Source organism: Kogia breviceps, chromosome 10 (assembly GCF_026419965.1).
Source record: "Kogia breviceps isolate mKogBre1 chromosome 10, mKogBre1 haplotype 1, whole genome shotgun sequence".
In the NCBI taxonomy this organism is placed as follows: Eukaryota; Metazoa; Chordata; class Mammalia; order Artiodactyla; family Physeteridae; genus Kogia; species Kogia breviceps.
The window spans coordinates 7251779-7264101 of record NC_081319.1 but is presented as its reverse complement, the minus strand read 5'-3'; the positions used below and the strand labels follow the sequence as shown (position 1 = coordinate 7264101).

The 12323-nt window shown below is 42.8% G+C and overlaps 1 protein-coding gene across 12 annotated transcripts in view; it reads left to right on the top strand.

The window, feature by feature from the left end:
• Positions 1-12323, top strand: part of FANCD2 (FA complementation group D2) — a 56966-nt gene that overhangs the window by 39696 nt on the left and 4947 nt on the right. For 7 of the 12 annotated variants that reach the window (XM_067043462.1, XM_059077627.2, XM_067043465.1 and 4 more), the window contains 11 exons: positions 322-438; positions 1184-1312; positions 1451-1569; positions 4681-4791; positions 5903-6033; positions 7140-7233; positions 7881-8003; positions 8841-8934; positions 9634-9705; positions 10428-10466; positions 11465-11539. In XM_067043462.1, coding sequence (XP_066899563.1) covers positions 322-438; positions 1184-1312; positions 1451-1569; positions 4681-4791; positions 5903-6033; positions 7140-7233; positions 7881-8003; positions 8841-8934; positions 9634-9705; positions 10428-10466; positions 11465-11539 — 1104 coding nt within the window. The remainder of the gene's footprint in view (positions 1-321; positions 439-1183; positions 1313-1450; positions 1570-4680; positions 4792-5902; positions 6034-7139; positions 7234-7880; positions 8004-8840; positions 8935-9633; positions 9706-10427; positions 10467-11464; positions 11540-12323) is intronic. The other 5 variants (XM_059077629.2, XM_067043466.1, XM_059077631.2 and 2 more) reach the window with 3 other exon arrangements.

Here is a 12323-nt window from a genome sequence, read left to right as displayed (position 1 = left end):
ATCCCAGGGTACTTAGGAAATGCATCACAGGTCCATAGCTGGAAGGAGGCATTTATTTCTAGAGCAAAAGTGTGTCTTCTAAAAACTCTACTGCCTCATTCCCATTTAATAATTTTAAATTTTGTTTTACTTAAGAAGTGCATGACTTTTTGATTTGTTGACAGAGCACTACAGCCATTTATATGAGGTGGGGCAGAATTTCCCCCCTTTTTGGTAATGATCAGATTTTTCACCCATTGTAAAGAGTAAACATGAAATGTGTCCCCCAGAAAGATGGCTAGGACATGCTGGGAATTACTCTTTCCTTCCTTCTTGTGATAGGCTACAGAAGTTGTGCAGCTTCAGCCCCCTGAGCTGCTTTTCTTGCTGGAAGATCTCGCCCAGAAGCTGGAGAACATGCTGACACCTTCTGTGACCAGGAGATCCCCCTTCCTCAAGGTTAGTACAGGCAGGAGCACAGGCCCTGGCCTCTGGATTTGGAAACAAGGAGGTCTTAGTAGTGAGTAAATTGTCACTTTCCCTGGTATTGTTTTTGGGTAGCATGGTGGTAGCCCCGTTGCCAGCCCACGTTCACCTTGCTTTAGAAAGGAACTCTGAAACAGAGAAAACAAAAAAGCCACCCAAAACAGAAAATGTATTTCTAAATGCTCTGAGCATTCCTGAAGCCTGTTCTTTGCTTGGGTTTTGGTTTTAACACCCTCCCAAACTAAGCCCTTGCCCAAGCCTCAGCATAGTAGTCGGCTGTCTAGAGAAGTCCAGAATCTCGATTGTGTATCTAACGGACAAATGCACGTAGCCTCTGGGGAAGCAGTGGGATGATACAAATGACAAAATGTGAAAGTTTTAGGTGTAAACGTTTTAAATTAGTATATCCAGTTACTTGATCCTTTCTTCTTATACTTACTATTTGCTGTACATTCTTATCAGCCTAAATGATTTCTATTTTCATGTGAGTTTTATCTTGTTAGTAATTTTGGGTCTATACTTCTCAAACACTGTACTCTCTGAAAGCCAATCTCTTGATTATTTGAAGAATGAGTGAGTTCCCTCTATCAAAATATATCCCTAATTTCTTCTGTCCATTCTACCTGGTAGCACAAGGTTTGATTAAACTATAATAAACTCTTAGTTTCAGAGAAGCTATCCAACAGTTCCTTTCCTCGTAACTCTGAATTTATTATAGAGCAAAGGAAACCGGAATATTGGATTCACACATCTCCACCAGAGATCTGCCTCAGAAATCGCTCATATTGTTGTTCAACTGCTGAGCCCCATGTGTAACCATCTGGAGAACATTCACAACTATTTCCAGGTCAGAAGCCTATCTTATCATTATAGAGACTTAGAAATCGCTTAATGAACAAGAGATTTCATTTGTGGCAGAGAAATGTTGAAGGAGAATGAGGGCAATTGCTGAATCAACAGTCTTAAAAGCATTTTTCCCTTGTAGGGCTTAACTGCTAAGAATCATGGTGTAGTTGATGGACCAGGAATTAAAGGTCAGGAGTACCACATAATGTCTTCCTGCTATCAAAGGCTACTGCAGATTTTACATGGATTTTTTGCTTGGTGAGTATGTGGCAAGTACAGTAGGTAGAGATAATCAGGTATGTCCTTGCTTCTACTTGTCAGTCACCGAGGTATAGAAAAGAAGGAAAGGGCTCCAAAATTTTATGTAAATATGACGCTTATTCTTTCTGGAGTGTTTTTGTCTGCATCATTTCATTTGGTCTTGCACGCTCTGTGTCTTATGGAGTCACTATTATTAACTCATCTGAAAATCAGATGACTTGCTCTTGGCTAACCTGTAACAAATCTGGCGGTCTGATTCTTAGTGAGTTTGCTGTGGCAACCATTCCCTAATAGCACCAGAGAGACTGTCAGTTAAGAAGTTGTTATTAAATAAGTTGTAGATAAATTCCAGATTTTGAGGTAAAGAGCTGAAGGCTGTGTAAGCTGGGGTGTTCAGGGATGCCTTCATGAAATCATGGGACTTCACGGGGCCGTTGGAGGGTAAACTGGAAAGTATGGCATGGACAAAAGTAGAAATGAGGGAGGTGTGTCCTTTAAATGCTTTTGTTCCTCAGGGCTGGGTCCTGGCCTCTCTGTTCTCATTATACAGGTTTCTTGGGCAGTCTCACCCAAGCTTAAATTCGTGCTAAAATTTAACTTCTGAGCTACAGGCATTTATCTCCAACTGCCTACTCAGCACCCCGTTATAGATATGTCATTGACACCTCAGACTCATCACATACAAAACAAGTGTTTCATCCTTCCCACCTCTCCTTCAGCTTTCCCTGGCTAGATAAATGGCACCACCAGTTGTTGAGCCAGAAACCAGGAGTTATTCTTTGTTCCTTCTTCTACTGTCTACCCTTTCTCTCTCCCACATCTGATCACAGAATCCTGCTGAGTTAGTCTTCTAGATAACACCTAAATGACCACCTGTCCTCTCCTCTTCCACTGCTTCCAGACTTCTGTCATCTCTCAGCAGGACTGGATTAGTTTCACAGTTGGTCTCCCTGCCTCCAGCTGTCCTCTTTCGGTCCCTTCTTCACACAGCAGTTAAAGCGATCTTCCCAACACAAACCCAATCTTACCCTAGCGCCACTTTGGCTTCTGGTTGCCCTTAGATTTCTCTTGAGTTCAGACTCTTTTCCCAGCTTCTAAGGCCTTTTATTATCTGACTCCTGCTATTTTACTCACTGTCTTGCGCTCTGCCCTCCAGCTATACTGAATTAATTTCAGCACCCTGTATAGCTTTTACCTGGAAGGCTCCACACATACCCATCCTTCTGCCAGGATCCTCACCCTCCTTGATCCCCAGTCTTTTCTAACCCATCCTTGAGATCTGGATTTAAACTGTACTTCCTCAGGGGCATCTTCCTTGACCCCTAAGCCAGGTAAGTCTCCTTTCTGCCTCTTATCCCCACTTCTTTCCTAATACTCTTATGATACAGCTGATCACATTTTACTATAATTACTTATTGATCTGTCTTCCCTGCTGGACTGTGAGCTCCCTGAAGGCAGAGACCAGCCATTGTCATATCCTCAGTACTTAAAAACAGTGCCTGACAAAGGATCTGAACAGATGCTGAAACAAGGAGATAAATGGATGACAAATAAACACATGCAAAGATATTCAGCAGTATTAGTTGTTAAGGAAATGCAAGTAAAAATCACAGAATGGCTAAATTAAAAAGATTTACTTCGCCAAGTGTTGGTGAGGATGTAGAGTAACTGGAACTCTCACATGCTGCTGGTGCGACTGTACAATGGTACACCCACTTTTGAATACTGTTTGGCAGTTCCTTAAAAAGTTAGATATACACCTACCATACAACCCAGCCATTTCATTCCTAGTATTTATCCGAGAGGAATGAAAACATGTGTCTACATAAAGGCTTGTGAATGAATGTTTATTACAGCTTTATTTGTGATAGCCCCAAATTGGAAACAATTCAAATGTCCATCGAATAGTGAACAGATAAACAAATTGTGGTATGCTGATGTGGTAGAATACTACATTGCAACAACATGGATGAAAAAATAATTATAGTGAAGAAAAACCAAGACCGTAAGAGTATGTAGTATTTGATTATATTTATATAAAATTCTAGAAGAAGCATATAATCTTGTAGTGACAGAAAACAGTTCAGTGGTTGCCTCGCATTGGGCGGGAGGATGGAAGGAGGGATGGATTACGAAGGAATACGAGGAAACTTTGGGGGGCAATAGATATGTTTATTATTTTCAGTGTGGTGGTGGTTTCATGGGTTTATGTGTAAGTCAGCTGATCAAATTCAGCATTTTAAATACATGCATTTTATTGTATGTCAATTATACTTTAATAAAGCCATCCCCACCCCCCACCTCCCCCCCTGAAAAACCTGCAACCCATAAGAGGTCCTCAGAATTCATTTGTGGAAAGGAAGAGAGGCTACCACTGGTGATGTGGAAATGTTTCTAGAGGAGTGAAAGATCTAGGGGGTCGGATTGTGCTGGGCCTCGAAGGTCAGGCAGAAGAATTTGAATATTGTCCAGGGAAGCAGTTTCGGAGTTTTATGATCACAGCCATGATATGGTGAAAGCAGTGCTTTACGAAAATCCTTTTGGCAGCAGCATGCAGGACAAAGGGATTGGAAAGGCAACCAAAAAGACCAGTCAAAAGATGTTGACATGTTCTGTGCATGGGATGATGATAAGGGCCTGGCCTAGAGTGATGGCCTTGGCTTGGAAAGGAGGGGACAATAGGAAAAATAATCTGAAGATAGAATTGTCAAGACTTGACTTAATACAGAAGAAGGAATAAGTTCTTTGCTGAACAACTACTGTGGATTAGAAATGAATTTAAGCAATTTCACAAAATTATTCCTGGTTTTTTTTGGAGAAGACTGATAGTTATCTCCAAAATGTACAGAACGAAGGAGAGCTTTGTTTCCCTTGAAAATAATCCTAGGAGGACTGTTAGGTCCTTAAGGAAAGACTTTTTCAGGTGCACTTCAACTTCTAGTCTGATACAGCAGTGACTGAATTTAGCACTTGAGTACTTTCAGTGCTTCAGTTCTCCTTTTTCTTCTGTTTTATCGATGGTACAGACTGGAGGCCAGGATCCTCAACTGCTGTCCACGTAATCTTCCTGAAACTGAGCTAAACTACCTTTCCTTGACTTTCCCTTAGGAACGGATTTTTTCAACCTGGCAATATTAATCTACTATACTCAGCCCTTGAGGTCCTTACTAACCGACTGAAGCCAGGAGAGTCTGAGCAAGCCTTGGATGAGCTGCTTAGGTGGGTCAGACCACGTATCCCTGAGTGTTGTCCCAAGAAACTCCTAGGAATAAGACTGGCAAGATTTCTTGGAGATAACTTGGTATTTTCCGTGACTTTTCCTCATTTATGTGAGTTTTCTCATCTGTGTATTCATATATATTCTGAAGCATTAGAAACTGTTGAATTAATCAAACTAAATCTTTATGCACCCTTCATCTTGTAAAGTTTGCCTTTTCAGGTAATGTTGATGAAAGCACTGGCCATCTGTAGTCAACTCTTGATTACCCAGGGACCTACTCTGTCTCCTAGTGGGGTTGGGTAATTAGGTAGCAGTTAGTTACCACTGATAACCTGTCCATTTCCCTCATCTTGGAAGAAGAGGAGCCTAGGCCGAGGACACAGGAGGTGAGAAGGAGCTCTAAGGGGCACTGCTTCCAGCCTCTACTCCAGCTTCAACCAGAGCACCTTGGTCTTTCCCTTACTTCTCCTGATAGCCTAGGCCATCACTGGGTCCACAGTCGATGCTTGTCCTTCCTGCCTATAGAGCCTTATCTCATTTTCAATACAGTACTTTTAAATTTGTTTGACTTCCTTCCCACCAATCAATCAGGAGTTGACTCTAGTTTTATTTCACCTACAGTTTTGGATTAATTGTGACTCCTCATCTGCCATTACTTCAGAGCATTGAAAGCTAGCCATTTATGGTACATTTATTAGAAGCTCTGCTTTCTCTGCCTTATCGTTTCCTTTTACTTTGTCCCTATGAACCCAGAATTTAAACATTATTCTCAGTGTGTTGCCTAATGCCTTAAAAAGCAAATAATTTATTCTACACTGAGAATAATGTACTCAGCATGGCCTATGCTAGCACTTGGGTATCTTGGCATACATGACCTCTTCAAGGCCAGCATTCCACCCACTGGGCTCTGGCCTCCATGCCCTTACTTTCTTTATACAAAGTTATAGTCTCTATAAGGCCTTGAAAGAAGGTTCTACGAAAGCCCCTGCAAATGAGGAGAATTCTGATTAGACTATCAAGCATTTAAGCGGACTTGGATAACTCATGGATTTAGACACATCTGTAATACTTGTGGTGTTGTTTTTAATTTTTTTTCTTGTCTCCTTACAGCCAGAGCTTCCATTACTTGCAGAATTTCCATCTCAGCATTCCCAGTTTCCAGTGTGCTCTTTATCTCATCAGACTTTTGATGGTCATTTTGGAGAAATCTACAGCTCCTACTCAGAACAAAGGAAAAATTGGTGATGGGCCATATCCTCTTTTTTCTTTCATGAATAGACTTGTAAACTTAGGGCTTCCTAGGACCTTGTAAATTTTATAAGCAAATCTGTCCATAACTCTGGATGTGCTCTCTTGCTATACCAAGAAGGACATTTTTCCAGAAGGAGCTATGTCTGATCTCTGCTGACATTGATTGGACTGAGTGTGGTTAGTTCAGTTGGCTAGATTTTGTTTGGCTTTTGTTTATTTATGTCCTTTTTTTTTTCCCATTAAGTATCTGAGACATTTGACTGAAAGACATAAACCATGAAGTTAATAAAATGAGAGAGAGAGGAGAAATCAGAATTAAATGTAAAGAAAGGTCTGGCCCCATCCCTGATCTTTTTTTTTCTTTCTTTCCTCCTTTTATTTTTTAAAAATTTTTATTTATCTTTGGCTGCATCGGGTCTTAGTTGTGGCATGCAGGATCTTTCATTGCAGCGCGAGGGCTTTTCTCTAGTTGTGGTGCACGGGCTTAGTTGCCCCGCGGCATGTGGGATCTTAGTTCCCCGACCAGGGATCGAACCGGCGTCCCCTGCATTGCAAGACGGAGTCTTAATCTCTGGACCACCAGGGAAGTCCCTCTGATCTTTTTCTTTAACAATCTTTTGATATAGCTCTTGGAATGTATCTCACTGATACAGCTTAGTTGGCAGCACAGACAGAAAACAAGGAGAACGTGCAAAACAAACCTTTATTGTTCCCTGTTGTTTAAAAGGGGAGGGTTTGGTATGAATCTAGGAAGCAGCCACTGCTTGTTGGCCTGACAAGGAGGAGCTGAGATGGACTTCCCACTGCCCAGCAGCATTCCTTTCCTCTGTGTGTCTGTGTGGTTCATGTTTGTGTCAAGACAGGGTAAGAGGGTGGGACACGTTGAGTCTTAGAGAAATGGGTTTATTTCTGGTAGAACAACCAGTAGAGCAGGAGCTCATGACAGCTATTTTTCAAATTGTCTGTCAGCCCAGGAACATCATAGTAAATATAAAAGAATAATCCTTTTGGTCAATAATCATCCCCAAAAGCCTGCAAAACAAGAGTGAAGTTCATTTTCCATGAATGAGATGTCTTTGCCTTGTTTCTCCAACAGCTTCCCTGGCCAGACAGTTCCTTTGTCGGGTGTGGCCAAGTGGGGAGAAAGAGAAGAGCAGCATTCCTAATGACCAGCTCCAGGCTTTGCTTAGGTGAGAGGTTCAGTTTCTGTCCACAAGCCAAATAGCCTTCCGTTTTGCCACTGTTTAGGTCCCTTGTCTGGTCAAAAACTGAGAAATTACCTTGGTTAGGGGTAACTTGGAAGCAGTGAAGTAGGTTTGAAATTAACATAATTTGGAATATGTGGATTGTCAGATCTTCATGTTCTGTTTTATACTGTCAGCTAGTTCTTTATTAAATCAAATCATAGAGGAAGTGGGGGAGTTTGCTCTTGTATCCTGCCTTGTTAACCAGTGAGTCAGATATTTATTGTTGCCTACCATATCCAAGACACAGCCATCACTTCCAAGGTGTCTAACTGTATTTCCAACTGAGACATCGTTTCCTTTACCTCCTGACAAGTATTTGGAATCCTTACTAAAAATAAGTATTGGGAGTTCCCTGGCGGTCCAGTGGTTAAGACTTGGCGCTTTCACTGCTATGGCCACAGGTTCAATCCCTGGTTGGGGAACTAAGAACCCACAAGCCACGTGATGCAGCCAAAAAATAAAAAATAAAATAAAGTAAAATAAACGCTAGTAATTGTTTTAAAGCTTAGTACCTGGTAATGTCTCAAGAAAGAAATCTTGATTTAGGAATTCTGTAACATGCGTTCATACTCCTATGGCTGTCAATGCAGCATCTACCTGGAGCACACAGACGGTGTTCTGAAGGCCATAGAGGAGATCGCTGGTGTTGGTGTCCCGGAACTGATCAACTCTCCTAAAGAGGCATCTTCCTCCACATTCCCTACCCTGACCAGGTAAGGGAGTATTCTCCTCTTGTTCTCTCCCTAAGTTAGAATCACACTGTCTAATGTATGTAGTTTCCAATTAACTACCTTACTCTTCATCTAGTTCTGATACAGAGGGTAGGTACAATCATTCATTCAACACACACAGCGTCTACTGTGCATTCTCTCCAAGCAGCCCTTAGCCAGCGTGTGTGAAAGGACCTCACTGAGGAATGAATTTTCAGTAGTTACAGTCTTCAGCGGCATTGGATATTTAATCACCAGACTTCTATCAGTGCTTTCATCCTTTAAATGTGAAATTACTTTTCCAGTATTTTAGCCATCTTTAGAAGGATACAGTGATTGTTGTATTTAACCATATATGTCTCACTTAATGGGTTTTGTGTCTCATAATATCAATGGTTATCTGACACTTGTATGGTCTTCACAGTTTACAACACACTCTTACATCGTTTATCTCATTTGATCCTTTTGATGAATCTGAGGGTAGGTATCATTACCCCTGTTTCACTGATGAGAAAAATGAGTGTTAGGGGGCTTGATCAATTGATACAGACAATAAAGTAAATATGGAACTAGGAACTTAAACTCAGCTCTTCTCACCACTACTTCCCTGCTCTTTACCACTACACTCACCCTTCATGAAGTTAGTCCTCTTATTTCACAGGCCATCTTCTCAGCTCATTTCTAAATCCTTCCCACTCTCGCGTCCTCTTAGGATGGACCCTAGTTAAAGGACATTCAGAGAGGTGGGGAGGGAAATAACTTTTGGTTCCCTGGCTTCTTCCCAGGACTTTGTTTCTGAGCAGTGCGTCATTGTGTGGGCATCATTCTCTTCTCTTCTAGGCACACGTTTGTCATTTTCTTCCGTGTGATGATGGCTGAACTAGAGAAGACAGTGAAAGGTCTTCAGGCTGGAACAGCAGCAGACTCGGAGCAGGTAAGTCAGATATTCCCATCCCAAGAAATAGACTCTGGATTACTTGGAAGCCGCTGATCCTTCTACTCCTTGGGTCCAGAATTTTCTCCTAAGCTATTTCCTTCGAGTTACTGAGATCCAGGATTTTTTTTTCAAAGAGCTTCTGGTTTAATTTCCTTTCCCTCTGGTTGGAAGTGAGGATTGGGCTCTGTTTTCCCTGGCTACTTCCCAGGGGACTTGGGACTCTATAGACCTAGTCTGGAAAAAAATATCTGGTTGCAGCATCATGTACCCGGCTGCAACTTGTGATCTGGCCTGAGGTGAGCAAGCCTGTTTGAGATGCTGTGGTAGCCTGGGCCTTGGTAGCCTGCTAACCAGAACCGAGCTAGCCTGCTGGGAGATAGGGCTTGCATAGGGAATCACAGAAGCCACAGGGAGCTGATGGCCCAGAGGTATGTTGCAGAGGCTTTTTCCTACTTGGAAATTATTGAAGAGAGGTCCTCTTTTTAGAAAGTCTCTATAAGATACCCTAATGTTGCTGCATACATGCAGGCCTCAGAACCATCTTGTGGGTTCACTGGTTGCCACATCTCTGTACGAGGATAATTGGCTTAAATCTCTGTATAAATGTGTAGTTCAAGAACCATATATTAGTAGGAGTACAGTAAGAGAAGTATTTGGCTGTGATTCAGAGGTGTCTGTATATTTGGCTGCCTCCAGATTCATGAAGAGAAGCTCCTCTACTGGAACATGGCTGTTCGAGACTTCAGTATCCTCATCAACCTGATAAAGGTGAGTATGGAGGCTCCTTATGTCATCTCACTGGCTAATTGCAGGAACCACCAAGGGGCCTGGCTTCCAAAATGGACCCTCCCGCTCCTCTCCCCAGCCTCCCTTGGGGACCTGCTTCCCCCATCTTCCTCCCTATGCCCCACCCACCCTGGATAACCCCTTCCCCTCTTCCTGGGCAGTGTCTTTTCCTTCTCTGCCTTCCTCCTTCCCATCTGTGCCACAGCACTTACTATTTAATGGGTTCTTCCACGTGTCATCCCCACCACCACCCCGCCGTGGGTCTGAGCACATTCCCCACTGTGTCCCTCTTCCAACCTGAGTGTCTTCTTTATCCCTCACACATACTCTGTCCTCTCCCCGACTCCATGATTTTGCTCAGACTGTTCCTCCAGCTTAGAATGTTGCTCTCTCTCCTTTCTGCCTCATCTACTCTTTCTTCAGGATTCAGATCAAGGTTTGGGGTCTCTGCAATGCCACCTTCTTAACATTCCCAGTTGGAATCAATTCCTTGTTCCTCTATGTTCCCCTCTTCCTTTTCTTGAACTTCAGTTACAGGGATTACTTCGTTCTGCTTTGTCATTGATTTGTTGACATGTTGGCCTGCCTTCTTCATTTTAGACGTCTCTGCAACACTCAGAGCTGTGCTTTGCACAGTGGGGAGGAGGCTGGGGTGCTCAGAGGAGCAGACTTCAGCTTTGGTTTCTTGTCCTTCATCTCTCCAGGTGTTTGATAGCCGTCCTGTTCTGCATGTATGTTTGAAGGTGAGACCGGCCCTCTTTAGTGTTTATTCGTCTTGTGAGTTAGCTGAGTGCAGTTGCTTAATACCTTGCCCAAAAGCCAGTCTCCAGAGTCTGTGCTATCAGGTAGTCTAGAAAAGACCATGGATATGTTTTCCCATACTAGTTGGATGACAAGAGAAACCAATTTTCCTATGAGTTTGAAAACTTAGTCTTAGAAATAGGATGAGTGGCTTCAGGAGCAGTAGTCACTCCCTGCCATTCCTTCCCAGGCAATAGAAAGGAAGGAGGAGTGGGTGATTGCTCTTTTTAAAGCACATGTGTGGCCTTATCAATGTGGAGCTGGTGTTCTGGTATCTGCTGAACTCCTCTGCTGGGGGATATCCCAGATTAGCCCTAGATTTGATGGTAAACCCATCAAATCTTTGATAGCTTAAGAGCTAAAGAACACTATAGGGAGAATGCTTCTAGCCCCACTCTTTTTTTTTTTTTTTTTTTTAGCCCCACTCTTGACAGTTCCTTCTAGTGGAGGGTGCCCCATTCTCATTATCTCCTGGCTTCTCTCTTCCTCTTTACTCACTCCACCCTGGTGCCATTATGGGAGATGGGTGAGAAGGGGGAGTCATTTACCTGATTGGTAAATTGGGCAAGTGGTCATTCATGTGCTGTCTCAGCTCTACCCAGTTCTTTCCTCTTGAGAGTAAGGTGTCCTCAGGGAGCTGGGGTTCCCCTCTGTTCCTCTGTGCCCTCATTCTCAAGCTGAGCAACACCCCTGTGCATTGACTGTGTCTGGGGTAGGTAAGTCTGCCTAATTCTGGGGCTTAGTTAGCAGGCCCATTTAGTTTTTGCATTAAGCTACATTCTCCAAATTAACCTTTTGGACCCTTTCCAATTTATTTTTTATATATAAAAATAAAATAAACCTCCTGGTCTGGGAAATGTTGTGCTGCCTTAGGCAGGGGCCTTTCAGGTAAAAGACCTCAGCCAGAGGTCAGCACCAATGTGTCTCTTCTCTTCTTCAGTACGGGCGTCTCTTTGTGGAAGCATTTCTGAAGCAGTGTATGCCTCTCCTAGACTTCAGTTTTAGAAAACATCGGGTAAGAACTGAGAACAGAGAGCAAAGACATGTTCTGTACAGTTATTCAGAAGATATGTCCACAGCGATTCCTGGGCTGGCATGGGGGTGGTCCCCTTGCCCAGGTTCTGAGCCACAGATCTGCTTAGGTACTTCTGGTCACTTCAGCTATCCCCAGAGATGCCCATGTAGGACTGAATGTTCCATAGTACATCCACCTTCCTACTTCTCCAGATTTGAGGATGGTTGTTCTTTTTAGCTTGGTTTTATTGTGCTACTGCAGTCCCAGGACCTCACATATTAGTTGTGTCATTTGCTTATTCCTGTGTGCTTCTCTAAGTCTGTTCTTGGGAATTTAAAAACAAAACAAACAAATGAAAAAAAAATCTCATTTGTGTCGTAAATTCTTGTTATAATGGACAGTCTTGAGAGTTTTTTTACCCAAGTGGGATCCAAGACTAGTGAAATAAGAATAGAAACAGGGACTCCCCCGGCAGTCCAGTGGTGAAGACTCCGCACTTCCACTGTAGTGGTTGCGGGTACCATCCCTGGTCGGGGAACTAAGGTCCCGCATGCCCCACAGTGCAGCCAAAAATTTTAATTTAAAAATAAAAAGAACAGAAACAGAGATGATTACTTCTTACACATACTTAGCAAGTTGAACTTTGCAAAACATTCTCACAATATTTGGTTGGTCCCTCATAACTCGGAAGGATAAAGGGGAGGCTAGCCAGTGATCACTCCTCCTCCTATTTGAGGGCCAAATTAAGATAATGGTCTAGCATAATCTTGAAAAATTGTGAATC